Here is a 22,280-nt window from a genome sequence, read left to right as displayed (position 1 = left end):
TTTGGCCTTGGAATACGGAATGAAGCAGGGCAAAGACTAATAGAGTTTTGCCAAGAAAATGCACTGGTCATAGCAAACACCCTCTTCCAACAACACAAGAGAAGACTCTACATATGGACATCACCAGATGGTCAACACCGAAATCAGATTGCTTATATTCTTTGCAGCCAAAGATGGAGAAGCTCTATACAGTCAGCAAAAACAAGACCAGGAGCTGACTGTGGCTCAGATCATGAACTCCTTATTACCAAATTCAGACTTAAATTGAAGAAAGTAGGGAAAACCGCTAGACCATTCAGGTATGACCTCAATCAAATCCCTTATGATTATACAGTGGAAGTGAGAAATAGATTTAAGGGACTAGATCTGATAGACAGAGTGCCTGATGAACTATGGACTGAGGTTCGTGACACTGTACAGGAGATAGGCATCAAGACCATCCCCATGGAAAAGAAATGCAAAAAAGCAAAATAGCTGTCTGAGGAGGCCTTACAAATAGCTGTGAAAAGAAGAGAAGCGAAAAGCAAAGGAGAAAAAGAAAGATATAAGCATCTGAATGCAGAGTTCCAAAGAATAGCAAGGAGAGATAAGAAAGCCTTCCTCAGCAATCAATGCAAAGAAATAGAGGAAAAGAACAGAATGGGAAAGACTAGAGATCTCTTCAAGAAAATTAGAGATACCAAGGGAACATTTCATGCAAAGATGGGTTCAATAAAGGACAGAAATGGTCTGGACCTAACAGAAGCAGAAGATATTAAGAAGAGGTGGCAAGAATACACAGAAGAACTATACAAAAATCTTCATGACCCGGATAATCACGATGGTGTGATCACTCATCTAGAGCCAGACATCCTGGAATGTGAAGTCAAGTGGGCCTTAGGAAGCATCACTACGAACAAAGCTAGCGGAGGTGATGGAATTCCAGTTGAGCTATTTCAAATCCTGAAAGATGATGCCGTGAAAGTGCTGCACTCAATATGCCAGCAAATTTGGAAAACTCAGCAGTGGCCACAGGACTGGAAAAGGTCAGTTTTCATTCCAATCCCAAAGAAAGGCAATGCCAAAGAATGCTCAAGCTACTGCACAACTGCACTCATCTCACGGGCTAGTAAAGTAATGCTCAAAATTCTCCAACCCAGGCTTCAGCAATATGTGAACTGTGAACTTCCAGATGTTCAAGCTGGTTTTAGAAAAGGCAGAAGAACCAGAGATCAAATTGCCAACATCTGCTGGATCGTGGAAAAAGCAAGAGAGTTCCAGAAAAACATCTATTTCTGCTCTAGTGACTGTGCCAAAGCCTTTGACTGTGTGGATCACAACAAACTGGAAAATTCTGAAAGAGATGGGAATACCACACCACCTGACTTGTCTTTTGAGAAACCTATATGCAGGTCAGGAAGCAACAGTTAGAACTGGACATGGAACAACAGACTGGTTCCAAATAGGAAAAGGAGTACGTCAAGACTGTATATTGTCACCCTGCTTCTTTAACTTATATGCAGAGTACATCATGAGAAACGCTGGGCTGGAAGAAGCACAAGCTGGAATCAAGATTGCCAGGAGAAATATCAATAACCTCAGATATGCAGATGACACCACCCTTATGACAGAAAGTGAAGAGGAACTAAAAAGCCTCTTGATGAAAGTGAAAAAGGAGAGTGGAAAAGTTGGCTTAAAGCTCAACATTCAGAAAACGAAGATCATGGCAACCAGTCCCATCACTTCATGGCAAATAGATGGGGAAACAGTAGAAACAGTGTCAGACTTTCTTTTTTTTGGCTCCAAAATCACTGCAGATGGTGACTGCAGCCATGAAATTAAAAGACCCTTACTCCTTGGAAGGAAAGTTATGACCAACCAATATGATAGCATATTCAAAAGCAGAGACATTACTTTGCCAACAAAAGTCCATCTAGTCAAGGCTATGGTTTTTCCTGTGGTCATGTATGGATGTGAGAGTTGGACTGTGAAGAAAGCTGAGCACTGAAGAACTGATGCTTTTGAACTGTGGTGTTGGAGAAGACTTTTGAGAATCCCTTGGACTGCAAGGAGATCCAACCAGCCCATTCTAAAGGAGATCAGTCCTGGGTGTTCATTGGAAGGACTGATGCTAAAGCAGAAACTCCAGTACTTTGGCCACCTCATGTGAAGAGTTGACTCATTGGAAAAGACTCTGATGCTAGGAGGGATTAGGGGCAGGAGGAGAAGGGGACAACAGAGGATGAGATGGCTGGATGGCATCACCGACTCGATGGACATGAATTTGAGTGAACTCCAGGAGTTAGTGATGGACAGGGAGGCCTGGCATGCTGCGATTCATGGGGGTGCAAAGAGTCAGACATGACTGAGTGACTGAACTGAACTGAACTGAGAGGCAGGCTCCTTACCTCCAGTGTCTTGATTCCAGATCTTCACCTTGCAGTCATGTGATGAGGTAGCAATTGCAGGCATCGAGGCTAAAGCTCTGGGTAGAAAGATACAGGACGCAACGGTCTGGAAGTGCCCCCTGTACTCACAGATTCTGCTCCGTGTCTGCCTCAGGTCCCACAGCTGCAAAGTAATGACAGGGGCTGGCTTGCATACATATTTCCGAGCTTCAGACATGCTTCATTCTCTAGTATCCTCTCCCCAGCCTCTCATGATGCACCTACTCCCTCAACCTTCCTCCTCACACAAGACACCCTTATCTTCATCCCTCCCATCCATGCATCCAGTCAATCAGTGACTATGTGTCAAAGAAGCCAGGTTAAAGATGGTTTAACCGGGGGTTGTTGCCTTCTTCATTATCATCATGGCAGCACAGTGGAACAGAAGGGGGTGACCTATTTTCTACGACAGCTCAAGAGTGGCCTTATACCAGCCTCCTGGCATCTGTGGGTCCCATGGAGACCCCACAGTTAGGAACACCTTCTCATAAGTGTATACAGGTGCAGACCTTCTGATTTAATACCAAGACACTGACTCTTGGTATAGGAAGACTAGATTCTATAACAAGGGAGACGACAGTTCTGCCAGCCCACTCCTTCTGATACTAATCAGACTACACTTAAGAGAATAATGTTCACAGACAAGAGCACATGGAATTGTGTCCAAAAAGTAATGAAATCTCTGGACACTGAGTCACTGTCCAAGGAATAATTGTAGGAGCTGGAAATGCAAATGCTTTGCTTGGAGAAGAAATGCTACATCAGAAGCCTGGGATTCAACACTTCAACCACTTATGAGAAGCGTGGTCTCGTACAAGAGATTTCAACTTGCCATGCCTCTATTTCCCCATCTATAAAATGGGAACTATAATAATACTGAACTTGCGAGATTGTTTTAAAGATTTAATGAGATAATGCACATGATGTGCTCAGCCCTGTGCCCTGCACATAATAAATGTCCAATAAAATGGGAGTTATAGTTGTCCTGTTTGGATACTAGATAAATCTTTTAACTAATATTTTACTGTGAGAAATCCAAGGTACTCTGGAGGAGCCAAGGCAATCTATCCTGAAATTAACTGCAAGGAAAGGTATAGGGGTTCAGGATGTGGTGGGCCCTTGACCAACACTAGAGCCCCAAACTTCCCAAAGAACTTGAATTCCTTTACTGTGACCACATGCGCAATGGGAACACACTTGATTCTTCAAACAGTTCATCCCCTTTCTAAATTCTACTGGGATCAGGAATATTAGCAGGTGGTTCTGTGTCTAACGCCTTCCTATCTTGACTCCCATCACATTTCTCTTTTCTATGGAGTTTTCTTGAAAGAAGCATCCAGAATGCCAAGGATCGTGTATAGTATGCACTTGGAATAGGTCTGAGACTTTAGTAGAGCCTGCCTGTATAGCTCAGGATAGGCAGGAGGTGAGAGGAAGTCATTTCTCGTCAGCACCCCGATATCTGGACCCCACAGTTTCTCACCGTGGCTTCACAGCCTTCCCCTTCAAAGCCGCTGCTGCAGGAGACACACTTGTGCCCATCCTCACTGACCTCGCAGTACGTCTGGATGTGCTGCTGGGTGGGAAATGTATGAGCTACCTGCAGCCCCCGACTGTCCCACAGTCTGAAAGAAATTATGGCAGCGAATGAGTTTGCAGTAAATGTGCTGAAATGCACCTGTAACTGCCTGTGAACACCGAAGTCTTGGCTCTTTGCAGGCTTTGGCAAGTCAGAACAGAATGCTGTGATTTACCTAAAAACAGCAACATGAACCAGATCAATCTCAGAGATGGTAAAGCTGTCAGGAAATAACCAAACTGAATGACATCTGAGTTCCTTCTATTTTGAGATCTAATTAATGGGAATTTAGACCAAGCATCTTAACTGTTCAAGTTAATTTGTTAATTTGGTCCTTTGGGGTACTACTTTCAACAGACAAGAGAGAATATTTCTGCGCCTGTGATTTAACAAAAATTTTCAAAGATACATATCATGATGGAGAGAAGCAGGCATCATTCCAGAATCAGACACAGAAGATTTATAGGCCTTGGCCAACTGACCCATGGGGTTAACTGGGGACCGTTTTACCTCTTGTCTCAATTTTACTTCTTTATCTTCTTCCTACCATTTTCTAAGAAGAATCTCTTGAGATCCAATGTTTCTGGTCATGCTTTCTAGTCCAAGAAGGATTTACTTTATTTGACTTCCCTGATGGTGATTCTGAGGGATAGGTGATTGAGAACACCTGGAGCCCAGTAAGGGCCACTTGAAGGGGTGGGACAAGCAAGCGACTGACCCTGAGGTTAATCTGAACATGTTCCCACAGTCAGGGCTGGAAGAATCAGCTGCTTCTACAAACCAGCCAGAACAAGCTGGCCTCCTGCCATTCCACCTCTATCCAGGTGATCCGTGGGGCCAGATCCGAGAGACACCAGCACTGGCAAAGTGCAGAGGAGGGGAAGGCCCTGGGGAAGGCGCAGCGGCGCGGAGGAGCAGAGCAGGAGCAGAGTCAGGTAAGCACGGGAGCCACAGACCTTCACCAGAAACACCTTCACTGCTGCTCAGTAAGCCCACCTGATGCTTTTATCCTCGGAGGTCTGGATTATGTAAGGTTCTCCGGGGACCCAGCACAAGTGAGTGACCTAGAAAAAGCAAAAGTTTCAAAACGTCTCCACACCATGCCAGTCCTCTGCTGTAATTTCTGTAAATGTCACTAAATAGCATCTCTGTCATCACTTCTCAAGGATGCTGAGCCTAGCACATCTGACTTAAGAGGGATTTTATGTGGTGCAGAGGCCCACCGGTCATGCTCAACCTGCAGCTCCCAGGTTAGCAGCAATGGAAGCACCTGGACCGGGCGTGAGCCCCAAAATGCATGCAGCACTCTCAGAGTGTCTGAAACCTAAACACCGCTGGCCAAGCGGCAGCTAAGGAGAGCGGCCTCTGCTTTCAAGTGGGACCAATGAAACCCTAACTTGAGGCCTCCTCGGGTTCAGGAAGCGGGCTCAGTGTCCCTGTTTCCCTTTATCCCTGCAGCCCCCTGCTGGACGGGCGTGAAACAGTTTTCAAAACAACCGGAGGTAACACGGTTTTCACTTCTTCCAGCAACCTGCACAAATACGGAGGGCACGGGGCAAGCACATCCTGCCATCGGCAGCTGTCTTCAAAACTCGAAAAGACCACGTGACTAATGTCTGACAACCACTAAAGGACATCGCCATGTCAGGTGATATAACTCTCCCCATTCTATAAATGAAGACACCAAGACTTCTAGTAACTTTCTTGGGTTAATACAGCTAAAAAGTGATGTATCCATGCTTTAAACCCAGGTACGAGGTTAGTCATAGGCAGTGGGGTTGACATCAGTCTGCTACCGGAAAACACTGGTCTTCATAAGCAAATCAAACTATACAAATAGCAAAAGGTCATGCTTATTTCTCTGCATAATGTTACATATACTGAACACATGATAAGCATAAACTGTGAGCTTCTGGAGGCCAGGAACCAAGCCCTGGGCCACAAACGCTGCTTCTAGCACAGTGCCTGGTCCACAGAAGATATGGAATAACTATGTTTTGAAGGCATAAGTGAGGACACCATTTAAAACTCCAATATAAACTAGTGGAGTTGTTCTCTGGAGCAGAAGACCTTAGTTAGGGGCGAGCAGTAATTAGGACCCAAGACTCTAAGGCCTGGTCATGCGGTCTCCACGTCTCTCTCCTACGCTCTTCCTCACCCCAGGCTCCCTTCTGTTGCCCTGCTCTGGACCAAGTTTGAGTTCGTACCAGGTTCCTGGAGACTGACGCTCTCTCTGCACACTGTCCAGTGCCCACATCCCACAAGAGCAGGGTGTTGTCACGGGAGCCAGTACACAGTTGTGATGAATCTTAGGGAACAATGACAAGATGGTCCATGAGACAGACTTGGGACAGGGCTTTTCAGAAAAGTACCACAGTGCTGGTGTTGGGAAGACGTTGGCTTGACCTCACCTGGACTCACGGTCAGTCCAGTGACCACCATGGTGTGGCCAGAGAACTGCTGTCTTGGCTGTGAGGATCTCTGCAAGTCCCACATCATGACCATCTTATCGCGAGAGGCGCTGAAGAACTGGCTTGATTTGTAAATACACGCTATCTGCTCAAAAAAAAAAAAAAAAAAAAAAAGACAGCTCTAGTGTGCTTGTTTGGACGTTAAAAATGGAACAAGCCTGGAGATGAAGGTGCTAGAGCCTGGTGTTCACTCTCAGTCTGGCTCAAAGTGCACTGTATCTGGCAGGTAAACAGATTCTGTCCTACGTGACTGTCGCTGATACTCAGCCTCATTAGGATGGAGTTTGCTTCTCAAGTTTCGGTTCATGTAGGTGGACTTCAGAGAGGGGAGTTACATAATTTGACATTCTCTATCATTTTTGCTGGAATCTCAGTCTACTCTGTCATGCTCTTTAACAAATTAATTATTTAACTGTTTCTGGCTTTTAAAAAATTTCCCCAACTAGACTAGAAGTATCCTCAGTATGGAGAGTTTGTCATTTTCTTACCTAGAGTAAACACTTAGTGAGGCTTCGATACATGACCCTGGTGAGTTAGGACAGGGCAGGGGGAGTTAATCTCAGCTCTCCTCTATTTACTACCTGTGCTGTGCTACGTGCTAAGTCGATTCAGTCGTGTCCAACTCTTTGCAACGCTACGGACCATAGCCCACCAGGCTCCTCTGTCCATGGGATTCTCCAGGCAAGAATACTGGAGTGGGTTGCCATGCCCTCCTCCAGGGGATCTCCCCAACCAAGGGATCAAACCCATGTCTCTTACATCTCCTGCACTGGCAGGTGGGTCAGCGCTACCTGGGAAGCTATGAAGGGCTTAACGATGAAACAAAAACTGTGTCTACTATACACGTAACTATAGCTGAGTGAATGGTTTGCTCTGGTGTGAGTGGGGCTTCACACGGTGACATCAAGTGAAACCTCTGCATTTTTCCTTAACACTGAAATATTCAACCACTCTTACTACATAGAGCTACAGGCATTCCTTTACTCAATTCCAAATTTCCTCGTGACGCTAATCATATGACAATTACCTTGGTGATTTCACGCTCATGTCCTTTGAACCTTTTCACCACATTTCCAGTTCTCCAGTTATAGGCCACAACTGTCTGCAGAGAGTCATTAGAATATTTTAGTTTAATTGATTTTGTTTAGCTGAAACAATAAGCCTTTATCTTGTTCTCTACCTAATTTCTCCCTTTCTACCAAGGTTTTATTGTAGTCGCTCCTCATGCTTCCCAAGTTTGAGCTCTCTGTCTCTTCCAGACCTACTGGGCCACTCTGCTGAAGCATCTGGGACTTAATGATAGGTTTGGGACAACACTCCCCAGGGGCATCTGGTTGAGGTTTAGGTTGAGGTTCTGGGTGTAGATGCTGAAGGAAAGTCTACATGGGATTAACCATTTTAATCATTTTTAGGTATACAAGTTAGTAGTGTTAAAAGTATATTTAGGGACTTCGCTGGTGGTCCAGGGGTTAAGATTCTGCACTTCCAGTGCAAGGGGCATAGGTTTGATCCCTGGCTATTTCAAATCCTAAAAGATGATGCTGTGAAAGTGCTGCACTCAACGCGCCAGCAAATTTGGAAAACTCGGCAGTGGCCACAGGACTGGAAAAGGTCAGTTTTCATTCCAATCCCAAAGAAAGGCAATGCCAAAGAATGCGCAAATTACCACACAGTTGTACTCATCTCATATGCTAGCAAAGGAATGCTCAAAATTCTCCAAGCCAGGCTTCAACAATATGTGAACTGTGAACTTCCAGATATTCAAGCTGGATTTAGAAAAGGCAGAGGAACCAGAGATCAAATTGCCTACATCTGTTGGATCACTGAAAAATCAAGAGAGTTACAGAAAAACATCTATTTCTGCCTTATTGACTATGCCAAAGCCTTTGACTGTGTGGATCACAACAAACTGTGGAAAATTCTGAAAGAGATAGGAATACCAGACCACCTGACCTGCCTCCTAAGAAATCTGTATGCAGGTCAAGAAGCAATAGTTAGAACTGGACATGGAACAACAGACTGGTTCCAAATAGGGAAAGGAGTATGTCAAGGCTGTATATTGTCACCCTGCTTTTTAAACTTATATGCAGAGTACATCATGAGAAATGCTGGACTGGATGAAGCACAAGCTGGAATCAAGATTGCCGGGAGAAATATCAATAACCTTAGATAGGCAGATGACACCATCCTTATGGCAGAAAGCAAAGAGGAACTGAAGAGCCTCTTGAAGAAAGTGAAAGAGGTGAGTGAAAAAGTTGGCTTAAAATTCAACATTCAGAAAACTAAGATCATGGCATCCGGTCCCATCACTTCATGGGAAATAGATGGGGAAACAGTGACAGACTATTTTGGGGGGCTCCAAAATAGTGACTGCAAAGTCACTATTAGTGGCTCCAAAACGGTGACTGCAGCCATGAAATTCAAAGACACTTGCTCCTTGGAAGGAAAGTTATGACCAACCTAGATAGCATATTAAAAAGCAGAGATATTACTTTGCCAACAAAGGTCCATCTAGTCAAAGCTATGGTTCTTCCAGTAGTCATGTATGGATGTGAGAGTTGGACTATAAAGAAAGCTGAGCACCGAAGAACTGATGCTTTTGAACTGTGGTGTTGGAGAGTCCCTTGGACTGCAAGGAGATCCAACCAGTCCATCCTAAAGGAAATCAGTCCTGGATATTCATTGGAAGTACTGATGCTGAAGCTGAAACTCCGATACTTTGGCCACCTGATGCAAAGAGCTAACTCATTTGAAAAGACCCTGATGCTGGGAAAGATTGAAGGTGGGAGAAGGGGACAACAGAAGATGAGATGGTTGGATGGCATCACAGACCCAAGAGACATGAGTTTGAATAAACTCTGGGAGTTGGTGATGGACAGGGAGGCCTGGAATGCTGCAGTCCATGGGGCTGAAAAGAGTCAGACAGACAGAGTGATTAGATTGAACTGAAATGGGAAACTAAGATCTCACATGCCATGTGGCATGGCCAAAAAAATAAAAGTATATTTATAGTGTTGTGAAACAGATCATATTTTTTTAATATATTTATTTATTTGGCTGTCACAGGTCTTAGTTGAGGCATGTGGGATCTTCTATCTTCACTGCAGCACATAGGATCTTTAGTTGCAGCATGTGGGATCTAGTTCCCGGATCAGGGCTCGAACCCGGGCACCCTGCATTATGAGCATAGAGTCTTAGCCACTGGACCACCAGGGAAGTCCCCATACTTTTTTTTTAATTTCAAAAAATCTCATCCATAATCCCATCTGCCAGAGAGAATCATTATGAGAATTCTCTTCCTGTCCTTTTTCCAGGAATATATTTTAGTATTTTGTTGTATTTCTCCCCCTAAACAGGATTCAGAAGCATTCTCTGGCCCAGTCTCTGTAGTTCAGTACTATGACCTAGTTAAATCCCAGGTTCATAACCTGCAAAACAGAGAGGCTAATCCTTGCACTATCTACCCCTCATAGGCAAGGATCACAGAAATATAATTTCATGTCTAGATGTTAAAACAAAATGCTGCCAATTAAATGATGCATCCTGATTTCAGAGGTGTTAAAATGTAGAAACATACATATCTTAGAATCAGTGAAATACATTATGAAAATGGAATTTGAAGATTCTAAATGGCTATTGAAAATTAGTGGCATTATTTGTTATGAAAGAATCAGCATTTCTGCTAGCAAGAGCCTAGGTCTGAGTGCTACGACAGATCCAAATACGAGGGAGATAAAGCAACCAGATTTACACTGAAAATGGGAGCAGTCTCGAAGTAGTGGTAGATTATTTTGGCAAAAGAGAGGCATAAAAGAGACTAGAACTTTCCTTTTGCTGATAAATAACTCCTATGTGCATGCAGGTGTAAAAATGGATAAGCTGCAGTAATACTTGTCATTTATAAAAAGCACGTGGTTGGTCTTGCAGAGTGCTGAGGGTATTCCCATTTAATCCTCACAACTATCTTGGGTGGTTGGCATTGCTGCTGCTGCTGCTAAGTCGCTTCAGTAGTGTCCAACTCTTAGGGACACCATGGCCTGCAGCCTACCAGGCTCCTCTGTCCATGGGATTTTCCAGGCAAGAGTACTGGAGTGGGGTGCCATTGCCTTTTCTGGTGGTTGGCATTACTACCCGCATTTAATAGATAAGGAGCCTGAAGCTCAAGAAAATGAAAAGACTTGTCCAAAGTAACAGGAAGCGGCAGAGTAGGAATTTAAACCCAGTCTTTTTAACTCTAAAGCGCATATTTCTACACTATTCAACCCTGCTGCCAGAAATGAAAAACCAGCACTTCCTTTCCAAACATCTGCCCTTCTCTGCAATAAGCTGGTTCCCTGGGAAGCACTGGAAACCCCACCTTATCTTTTCCTCCGGAGACACAGAGGTCTGAGTTCAGAGCAGCAACAACAGAGACGGTATCCATGTGAGCTGGGCTATACTCTTGAAAGGCTTTAGTTTGAATCCTCTCTTCGATAAATCCATCAGGCCTGCTAAAGAGAGGATGGAAAATGAGGAGCTCCACGGTGTAGGGTGCACAGTGGAGCAAGGGGAAGAGAATGTGGACCACAAGGCCAAGCTGAGGAGAAAGACAGAAAGGGAGTAGAGAAAGGAGACACACTGAGGTCACCAGATGGCATTATTAACTCTGTAAATGCTCAGAATGAGTGGGGTCTGATAAAGGAAGAAACCCAGTCTTTGCTTGCTCTAGAGATGATTCCCAAAGAAGACCAAACTGACTGTTCAGGGAGGGCATCAACGATGGCTCTGGGCCTTCTCCTTCTATAGGAAAGAATTGTCATGGGGCACAAAACTGGGGATCCCACCCAAGGGCAGACTGCTATACCTGTATTTGTAAGTGCTGTGTTTGAATTTGCTCTGCAGTTTCCCCATCACTGCACAGAGCCTGCACAAGACCTTCTGGGGAAGAGCTCGTTTCAGATGGCACCTGAGCAGCAGCATCCCTTGTGGCTGCCAGAAGCTGTGTTCCCTGTTTGGTAAAAAGAAGAATACACACTGTTAACTCTATGAGGCACAAGAACAGCAGGTAGTATGGTTATGCTAAAACCTTTTTTTTTTTTAAAGACTAACTGTAGGCATTTGGCTTTCCTCCTTACCCTGCCTCACTCTTATGGCCCTGGGAAGGCACCATCCCTCCATACAGCATTTGCAGATAAACAAAAACAAAATTAATTTTAAAAGTATTAAGATGCTCCCCAGTAAGTCAAATATTGAATCACTATGTGATCCAACAATTCTACTCCTGGGTATATAGTCCAAGAATTGAAAACAGGTGTTCAATCCAAAATTTATACATGTATGTTCAGAGCAGCACTGTTCACAATAGCCAAAAGCTAACAACAACCCAAGTGTCCACCAATGGATGAATAAACAAAATGTGGTTTATGCATGCAAAGGAATATGATTCAGCCATTAAAAGGAATGAAGTACTGGGAATTCCGTGGTGGTCCACTGGTTAGGATTCAGAGCTTTCACTGCCATGGCCTGAGTTCAATCACTGGTTGGAAACTGAGATCCCGTAAGTTTTAAGGCAAGGCCAAAGGAAAAAAAAAAAAAATCTATACCAGTAAGCTTCTTAGAAAAGAGCTTTAGTTATTCTAAAGGCTATAACCTTCCTAGCTTGTGGGACTGCTATTAAATACTTTCCAGGGTCATGAGGTTATTCTGTAGTAAGAATGAGATGTGGGAGATAGTGACACAGGTAATGACCTGACCAGCAGGTCTCAAAGTGTGATCTCAGGACTGCTGGGGGTTCCTGAGACCCCGGCAAGGAGTCTGTGAAATCCTCTTCCCAACTATGTCTCTATGTGAGTCCTGACTTTCTTCCTATGCTACAATGCAAACAACATCCTGCAATAGATTGAATGCAGAAGCAGACATGAGAATCCAACAGTCTTCTGTTTAAGCCAAACAGTAAAGAGATTTGCAAAAATGTAAAACAATACCGTTCTCTTCCAATCAAACATTTTTGTATGTTTTCAAAAGTATATTTATTTTTCATAAAATTATTTATATTTACATGCAATAAGGTTTATTATTTTTAAAAGAGTTAATATGTAAATATTTTTAAAAATATCTCAGTTTTAATGTCAAGATCAGAATATGTGGCCATTGCAGACGTCTGATGGGACTGAAGGTACATGACTAGGACGTAATCTCAGCTTCTCTGGGTAATGTTCGTCTGCTACTCAATCAGCTGTCCCCTGAGATGGCAGAGGGCAGAGGTGGGAGTACCCAGTCGCCATCTCTTCCAGGGCTCTGCTTAAAGACATTCTAGGAGATGAGTTTCTTACGGGAACGACGAGTCTACCTAGTTCTAGGAACAATAGTCTATAACAAGAAATAGCAGCTAAAACTCACCAAGTACTCTTCATGCAGGATCTTAGTTCCCGGACCAGGGATCAAACCCAGGCTCCCTGTAACGGAAGCTTGGAGTCTTAACCATTGGACCACCAGGGAAGTCCCATATCATTACCTTTAAAAAAACCCACAGTTTTCCACTCTATGGAGGTCCCTCAAAAAACTAAAAATAGCGTTGCTGTGTGATACTGCAATTCCATTCCTGGGGATATATATGGAGAAAACCTTAATTTGCAAATATAAGTTACCCCAGTGTTCATGGCAGCACTATTTATTTATAACAGCCAAGACATAAAAACAACCTAAATGCCCACTGACATATGAATACATCAGGGTGATGTAGTACATAGATACACAATGGAATATTACTCAGCCATAAAGAAGAATGAAGTAATGCCGCCTGCAGCAGTGTGACTGCAAGCAGAGATGATCACACTTAGGGAAGTGAGTCAGAAAGAGGAAGTGATCCCATATGTTATCATCATACACGGAATCCAGAATATGACAGAAATGAACCTACCTGCAAAACAGAAACAGACTTGCGGCTGCCAAGGGGGCGAGGGGGAGGGAGGGCCTGGGAGTTTGGGACTAGCGGATGCAAACGATAACATACAGAATGGATGAACAACAAGGTCCTGCTGTATCGCACAGCGAACTATAGTCGACATTCTGTGATAAACCAGAATGAAAAAGAACGTGTGTGTATATATATAACAATCACTTTACTGTATAGCAGAAATAAACACAACATTGTAAATCAACTATACTTCAACAAAATAGATGAAAACAAAAAACAAAACACTTAAAAAAAACCAACAAAAAACCCACCACGGTTTTCCAGAAGAATTTCAGCCTATATTTGAAAGCTGCCAGAATTGACCTCCTGAAAAGAACAGGTAACCAGTGAGAAATGAACTACTTCCTGCCATATCAGTAAACAAAGGGTGTCACAGTCATCAGGAGTTGCAGCCACACACTATGGTGAGCTGGTGAGTCCTGAGGAGATTCAGGACATGAAAAGAATCCTGCAGATCAAAAGAATGGTTTCAGTGAGCCCAGACTCTCACATCTTCCCATACATAGAAAAGTGCTGAATTCCCTAACTTGAGGCATCTGGTTTCCTTTTCTGTTGTTGTCTGTGTGTGTGGTTTTCTTTAATTAACAATAATTTTTTGATGTTCAGACTACCTGCCCTTTATTGCAAAACTCCTACATATCCGAGCTCACCCCCTCGCCTCCTTGGAACAGATTTCTTGGGATTACTTGAGATGTCGCCTCCCGAGCATGAAGTCCTAAAAACTCCTACCGAATAAAACGTAACTCTCAACTTTCAGGTGGTGAATATTCTCTAAGTTGACAAGGAACAGACGCAAATGCAGTGGAAAGAACACGATGAGTGGCATCAAGAGCTCTGGGCTCTGGCACCAGGCTTGCCTCATCTCACGTGTGCCATGTGCCATGGAGCTCCTCGATCCTCCACACTGTGCCTCAGCCTCCCCTCTAATGCATAAACACGGACACCAGACTCCAAGATTACTAGCAGACTGTATGCTCCATAAGAAGAGGGACTCTCATATCCTTCTCTGTACTTCAAGCAGCTTGCACGATATGACAAACACATGTGTTGTGAAATAGCAAACCTAAGGCCTCTGGATGTGAGAGCTGGACTATAAAAAAAGCTGAGTGCAGAAGAATTGATGCTTTTGAACTGTGGTGTTGGTGAAGACTCTTGAGAGTCCCTTGGACTGCAAGGAGATCCAACCAGTCCATTCTAAAGGAGATCAGGAAAAAAAAAAAAAGAAAAAAAAAAAAAGGAGATTAGTTCTGGGTGTTCTTTGGAAGGACTGATGCTAAAGCTGAAACTCCAATCCTTTGGTCACCTGATGTGAAGAGCTGACTCATTGGAAAAGACCCTGATGCTGGGAAAGATTGAGGGCAGGAGGAGAAGGGGATGACAGAGGATGAGATGGTTGGATGGCATCACCGACTTGATGGACGTGGGTTTGGGTGAACTCCGGGAGTTGGTGATGGACAGGGAGGCCTGGCGTGCTGAGGCTCATGGGGTCGCAAAGAGTCAGACACGACTGAGCACCTGCACTGAACTGAAGGGCTCCTCTAGTTCAGACACTGTAGGGTTCTCTGTGACAAGCACAAGTGCTGCCAGATAGACCAGAGGGTTCCCAGAGGAAGAGAACCAGATGGAACTTCTTTGACATAAGAGAACCATCACAGGCCTAGACATTTTGTGATCTAAGCCTGGCCAGAAGGCTTGCTCTTGACCACATCAAGTGAAGTCACTCAGTCGTGTTCGACTCTTTGTGACCCCATGGACTGTAGCCTCCCAGACTTCTCCATCCATTGGATTTTCCAGGCAAGAATACTGGAGTGAGTTGCCATTTCCTTCTCCAGGGAGATGATAAATCAATTGTAAACATTCCCAGTTCTGTGGCTTCCCCGGTGGCTCACATGCCATCGAGCAACTAAGCCTGTGCATCGCAACTACTAAGCCTGTGCCTTAGAGCCTGGGAGCCGTGACTACTGAAGCCCAGTAGAGCCTGTACTCTGCAACAAGAGAAGCTACTGCAATGAGAAGCCCACACACCTCAAGCAGAGAAAGCCCGTGCAGCAACAAAGACCCAGCAGAGCTGAAATACTAGATAACGTTTAAAGTTTTTTAAAAAGGACTCCCGGTTCTCTTTTGAAGGCACAGGATAGCAAGAGGCACATTCTTGAGCTACAGTGCAGGATCCAAACACCCTCAAACACTCAATCACAAGACTGCTGCTGCTGCTGCTGCTAAGTCTCTTCAGTTGTGTCCAACTCTGTGCGACCCCATGGACTGTAGCCCATCAGGCTCCTCCATCCATGGGATTTTCCAGGCAAGAGTACTGGAGTGCGGTGCTATTGCCTTCTCTGAACCACAAGACTATCTGGTACTTAAGAAATGATGATACTGACCTCTGCTGACCTAGGTGACTTAATCAACTAAAGCTGTGACTCTGACAACCTGTGTCCCAAATCTATGCTGAACTCTCCTCTACTCAAGCCCCTTATGAATATGCATACACCACCCGAGCCCTTTCATATACATGCATGCACTCTTATCTTAAAACTTCTCCAGTTTTGCTGTTCCGAGAGACACAGTTTGGGCAAATATCCCTGTTCTCCCAACTTGCTGCAAGTTCTAAATCCTTTCTTCTGCTCTTTGGCTTGGTTGTGTCTTTTTGGCTTGACACCCAGCAAGAGGGGAATCTAGTTTTTCAGTTACCACAAATATGCCCCCAGGAAAAATTCCAAGATAGTTTTCAAAAAGCTTGCAGTGTTGTACTGTTATAGTTAGATAAGAGATTGCAGGGCTTCCTATCCGCCAACCTAACCCATTTTTTAACACTGCCATCAAACTAAGGACAGATGCCACCCACAGATCTAGGTCACTGATGCTATAAATGGATTGACTCTGCTTAAAACTGATTGGATCTTTAGCTGGTGTCTTCTGACAGCCATACTTCCTATCTGAAGCATATTCATGGGACAATCTAAGGAAAAGAAAATCTTTAGAATTACTTACGCCCAAACTTGGTGAGCTGCCGTATTTGTAAAGTTGTAAACTTTGTAAACTTGGTGAGCTGCTGCTTTGTAAAGCTATCCTTTGGAAAATAGTTCAGGCAGCCACTTCCTAATCTCTGTAATTAGTGAAAAGACAATCAGATTAATCTCTTCTCTAAGCATGTTTGTACTGAAAGGAGATTTACAAGGTAAATAAGAAACTGTTTATTAAAGAGATTGTTAAGTGTCATTTCCCCTCACAAAGATTTATCTTGCAAAATTCAAAGATTTTATAACTTGCACATTTCCAATACTTGGGGAAACTATATCATACTGTTAACTATACAACTATTTTTAAATGTGCAAAATAGGATATATTTAAACTCATTAAATCTTTTTATTTTACTCATAGTAATATTTTCATTCATCAAAAATCTTCAGGAGTGATTGCTTACTTCCAAGCTTACTGTTTTTATGAGAAAGGCAAATTCTCCTGTTTAAAATAATACTTTAAGTATGAATTTTTAAAATATTACTTTAAGTAGAAACAGTTTCTCAAAATTATCACATATAAACTCTTTATTTAAACATCTGCAGAATATGGGCAGAAATATCATTTGCTCAAAATTCTAACTAGGTAGAGCTCTTGACTTCTAGTCCAGAATTTCCACTATAAACATCTACAAAGAAGAAACGGCTTTACTGCATTTTAACAACTAAATTTTAAGAATTCAAATAAACTCTAATTATTGATTGATCTTATTCTAATTATTAAGAGCAGCACAAAATAGTCAGAATAATATTTCATTAGGCACATTAGCCTTGAAATGAGGCCTAGGTCTGAATTATAGTTCTGCTTTGTTCGGTCTAGAGCAAGTTCCTGAACCTCTCTAAGTCTCAGTTTCCTATGTGTAAAGTAGGATAATAACGCTATCATTCAGCTTCTGTGAAGATTAAAAATAGCACTTAGAGACATCTCTGGTGGTCCAATGACTAAGACTCCGAGCTCCCAATGCAGAGAGCCAGGATTCCATCCCTGGTCAGGGAACCAGATCTCACACACTGCAACTAAAGATCCCATGTGCCAAAACTAAGACCCAGTGCAACCAAATAAATTTGCTGTTGCTCTTGGTTAGTAGCTAGGTTGGGTCTGACTCTTTGTGACCCCATGGACTACAACCTGCTAGGCTCCTCTGTCCATGGGATTTTCCAGGCAAGAATACTGGAGTGGGTTGCCATCCTCCTCCAGGGGATCTTCCTGACCCAGGGACCAAACCCAAGTCTCCTGCATCACAGGGGGATTCTTTTCCACTGAGCCACCTGGGAAACCCAAACAAACAAATAAATAAATATTTTTTAAAACAGCACTTAAAATATGCCGAGGACTTTTTAAAGTGCTTTATATTTAACTCATTTAATCTATTCCACAAGCCTCTGAGATAGACGTTGTTACTATCTTCATTTTGCAGATGAGAAAAGTCAGGCACAGAGATGTTAAATTACTTGTCCAAGTTTACACATAAGTTGCAAGTAAGCGTCCTAGCTGAAACTTGAGTATAGGCATTTGGACTCCAGGGGCTTTGCTCCCTACCAGCTTACTATACTGCATCTCTGCAAAAGCTAGTGCATTTCAAGCTTTTGGTTCGAGCTGCAGATTGTTAGTAACAAATGATGACTACCCGAATGGTTACTGGATTGACAGAGATAGCAATGCTAAAAGCGGCAATTTTCACTATTACTAATTCTACTCTTAATACACACATATTAAACATACATTACAAATATACACAGAGAATATACACATGTGAAAGTGAGTCTGGAGTATATTAAACTGAAGGCAATTATGTCTCCTGACCAGAGTGACTGATCACACTAAGGCTAAGAATTCATTATGTTAGATATTATATGAAAGGAAGGGATGCTCCCACTCGCTCAGTTGTGTCTTGACTCTTTGCATCCCCACTGACTGTAGCCTGCCAGGCTCCTCTGTCCATGGAATTTTCCAGTCGAGAATACTGGAGTGGGTTGCCATCCTTCTCCAGGGGAACCTTTTTGACCCAGGGATTGAATCTGCGTCTCTTGTGCCTTCTGCATTGCAGGAGGATGCTTTACCACTGCACCACCCGGGAAGCCCAGATATGATATAGCAAGGCGATTTAAAATCTTGAGAACAAAGGATATGTACTTGGATAATGTCCATGTTGCTGTAGACTAAGAAATGAAAACATTATTAAAGTTATCTGCCATAGTTTATATAGTGAACCTGCAGTATACTTGTGGAGAAGGCAATGGCACCCCTCTCCAGGACTCTTGCCTGGAAAATCCCATGGACGGAGGAGCCTGGAAGGCTGCAGTCCATGGGGTTGCTGAGGTCGGACACGACTGAGCAACTTCACTTTCACTTTTCACTTTCATGCATTGGAGAAGGAAATGGCAACCCACTCCAGTGTTCTTGCCTGGAGAATCCCAGGGACAGCTGAGCCTGGTAGGCTGCCGTCTATGGGGTCGCACAGAGTTGGACATGACTGAAGTGACTTAGCAGCTTAGCAGCAGCAGTATACTTGAGAAAAAGGAAAATGTCTTATTCATTTTTGTATTTGCACTTTGAGCACGGCCTAGGAAAACAGGTACAAGGCAAATATCTCTTGAATGAATGAATGAATGAAATACTAAGGTGGGAGAGTCTGCTTGGCAAGCTTTTTTCAAGGACCATCTCACATGCTAGTAAAGTAATGCTCAAAATTCTCCAAGCCAGACTTCAGCAATACGTGAACCGTGAACTCCCTGATGTTCAAGCTGGTTTTAGAAAAGGCAGAGGAACCAGAGATCAAATTGCCAACATCCGATGGATCATGGAAAAAGCAAGAGAGTTCCATAAAAACATCTACTTTTGCTTTATTGACTATGCCAAAGCCTTTGACTGTGTGGATCACAATCAACTGTGGACAATTCTGAAAGAGATGGGAATACAGACCACCTGACCTGCCTCTTGAGAAATCTGTATGCAGGTCAGGAAGCAACAGTTAGAACTGGACATGGAACAACAGACTGGTTCCAAATAGGAAAAGGAGTACATCAAGACTGTATATTGTCACCCTGCTTATTTAACTTACATGAGGAGTACATCATGAGAAACGCTGGACTGGAAGAAACACAAGCTGGAATCAAGATTGCCAGGAGAAATATCAATCACCTCAGATATGCAGATGACACCACCCTTATGGCAGAAAGTGAAGAGGAGCTAAAAGCCTCTTGATGAAAGTGAAAGAGGAGAGTGAAAAAGTTGGCTTAAAGCTCAACATTCAGAAAATGAAGATCATGACATCTGGTCCCATCACTTCATGGGAAATAGATGGGAAACAGTAGAAACAGTGTCAGACTTAATTTTGGGGGGCTCCAAAATCACTGCAGATGGTGACTGCAGCCATGAAATTAAAAGACGCTTACTCCTTGGAAGAAAAGTTATGACCAACCTAGATAGTATATTCAAAAGCAGAGACATTACTTTGCCGACTAAGGTCCACCTAGTCAAGGCTATGGTTTTTCCTGTGGTCATGTATGGATGTGAGAGTTGGACTGTGAAGAAGGCTGAGCACCGAAGAATTGATGCGTTTGAACTGTGGTGTTGGAGAAGACTCTTGAAGGTCCCTTGGACTGCAAGGAGATCCAACCAGTCCATTCTGAAGGAGATCAACCCTGGGATTTCTTTGGAAGGAATGATGCTAAAGCTGAAGCTCCAGTACTTTGGACACCTCATGAGAGAGTTGACTCACTGGAAAAGACGCTGATGCTGGGAGGGATTGGGGGCAGGAGGAGAAGGGGACGACCGAGGATGAGATGGCTGGATGGCATCACTGACTCAATGGACATGAGTCTGAGTGAACTCCGGGAGATGGTGATGGACAGGGAGGCCTGGCGTGCTGTGATTCATGGGGTGGCAGAGTCGGACACAACTGAGCGACTGAACTGAATTGAACAATATGTGCATACATGCTAAATTGCTTCAGGTGTGTTTGACTCTTTGCAACCCGGTGGACCATAGACCACAAGGCTCCTCAATCCATGGGATTCTCCAGGCAAGAATACTGGAGTGGGTTGCCGTGTTCCTCTCCAGAAGATCTTTCCAACCCAGGGATCAAAGGCATATCTCTTACGTCTCCTGAATTGGCAGGGGGGTTCTTTACTACTAGTACCACCTGGGAAGCCCCCAACAATATTTGGGTCCTTTAATACTGTCCAATAACAGATTTTCCAGGTAGCAGTTACTCTGACCCATTCCACATATCAGCACTAGAAATGCTAGAGGACTTGGTTCCAGGTTGAATCAGGCCTAAATCTGAATCCTAGGAACCATTTCTGCCCCAAGCTACTCTCCAAAGGCCTTTAAGATCCTCAGTGGTCACTCTATTTTTAAATTTTTATCTTATTTAATTTTTTGGCCTCACCGTGGATCATGTGGGATCTTAGTACCCTCACCAGGGATCCGACCTGTGCCCCCCTGCAGCGGAAGCATGAAACCTTAACCACTGAACTGCCAGAAAAGCCCCTCAATGATCACTCTAAGCATAATTCAGAGAATTCTCTTTTAACCTTCCAGCGCAACATTCCTTGGTACACTCCAGAATATTTCCACCTGTCACTTTCCATGAAGAAACTGGGACTGGAGGCTCAGATGGTAAGGAATCTGCCTGCAATGCACAAGACCCGGGTTTGATCCCAGGGTCAGTTAGATCCCCTGGAGAAGAGAATGGCAACGCACTCCAGTATTCTTGCCTGGAGAATTCCACAGACAGAGGAGCTTGGGCGGCAGTCCACTGGGTCACAGAGTGACTAACACTTTCACTTTTTTCCATTTCCAAAGGTCACAAAGGGGTGAAGCTGGGGCACTGGATCTTATTCAGCTGGACTCCTGGTCCACTGTTCATGTAAATGATGATTTCATAGCCCCCTCCTTCTCCCCAAATCTCCTTCCGCATTCATCTAAACTACACTCTGGAAGACCAAGGAATCTAAAACCAAAGCTCAAACAGAAACAAAACCACAGGTAGAAGCAAGTAGGAAATAGTCCGATATGACCTTCCAATGGTACAGGTAGGGGAAAGAACGTCTCAGAGAATAAGAGGGTCTTGCCCAAGGTCATTTAGGGAATCAGCACTACGTCAGAACTCCCAAGGTTGCCCCAAATTGTGGGGACAAACTGCGCAGTTTTTCCTTTCAGATCACACAAATGCCCTGCGCCTCTTCTAAACGTTTGCCCAGAGCTTATTTTTGATGAGGCTGGGCGGGGGTGGTAGGAATGGATGGAGGGGTGTTCACCCAAGACTGGATGTAAGGCCACCCAACCCAAGGCGGGCCCCGGGAACCCCCTCCCCGCTTTGGCCAGTCAGGCGGGTTCGGCTCAGAGAGCACGAGGGTTCCCACTTCCCCTCCCGCCAGCTGCACCCTTTCCTCCCGCCTCGGGCTCCATACCCACCGGCGGGCCGGGCGAGCCGGGAGCTGAGGCCCAACGAGGACGCCGAACCTGACGGCGTCCACAGCCTCCAGGCTCCGCAGCCTCCGGCGCCTCCGCCCTTAGCAACGAAGTGCGCGTCGCTAGGTCTGGAGTCCTGCGAAAACCCTCCGGGCGCCCTCGCCAGCCACCGAACCCGGGTTCCGCTCGCCTGACGTCTCTCTGGGGTAGAGCTGAGAGAGTCCCGCCGCCTTCTTACTGCGACCGTGCGTGGAGGAGGTTCCAGAAAATAGGACTGATGTGTACAAGACCACCAATGCCAGAGAATCTGTATAATACAAGGAAACCACGTATCACTGTAATAGCCACTGAGAAAGCGCTTAATAAATGTCTTCTTTTTAACTATTCATTCAGATATGGATGTTGCTTTA

At 44.2% G+C, this 22,280-nt stretch overlaps 1 protein-coding gene across 9 annotated transcripts in view; it reads right to left on the bottom strand.

The window, feature by feature from the left end:
• Positions 1-21,986, bottom strand: part of WDR31 (WD repeat domain 31) — a 30,123-nt gene extending 8,137 nt beyond the window's left edge. Inside the window, exons 1-11 of one of the 9 annotated variants that reach the window (XM_060408891.1) lie at positions 21,874-21,986; positions 16,423-16,537; positions 13,683-13,737; positions 11,320-11,463; positions 10,834-10,966; positions 7,504-7,578; positions 6,417-6,561; positions 6,213-6,313; positions 5,002-5,069; positions 3,910-4,051; positions 2,388-2,550 (exon numbers count right to left, since the gene is read on the bottom strand). In XM_060408891.1, the coding sequence (XP_060264874.1) occupies positions 2,388-2,550; positions 3,910-4,051; positions 5,002-5,069; positions 6,213-6,313; positions 6,417-6,561; positions 7,504-7,578; positions 10,834-10,966; positions 11,320-11,435 (943 nt within the window). In that variant the 5' untranslated portion in view covers positions 11,436-11,463; positions 13,683-13,737; positions 16,423-16,537; positions 21,874-21,986. The remainder of the gene's footprint in view (positions 1-2,387; positions 2,551-3,909; positions 4,052-5,001; positions 5,070-6,212; positions 6,314-6,416; positions 6,562-7,503; positions 7,579-10,833; positions 10,967-11,319; positions 11,464-13,682; positions 13,738-16,422; positions 16,538-21,873) is intronic. The other 8 variants (XM_060408889.1, XM_060408890.1, XM_060408892.1 and 5 more) reach the window with 8 other exon arrangements.
• Positions 21,987-22,280: the final 294 nt, after the last annotated feature.

The sequence above is a fragment of the Ovis aries genome, chromosome 2, assembly GCF_016772045.2.
Source record: "Ovis aries strain OAR_USU_Benz2616 breed Rambouillet chromosome 2, ARS-UI_Ramb_v3.0, whole genome shotgun sequence".
In the NCBI taxonomy this organism is placed as follows: domain Eukaryota; kingdom Metazoa; phylum Chordata; class Mammalia; order Artiodactyla; family Bovidae; genus Ovis; species Ovis aries.
The sequence above is the reverse complement of the archived record's forward strand: the minus strand, read 5'-3'. Positions and strand labels throughout refer to the sequence as shown.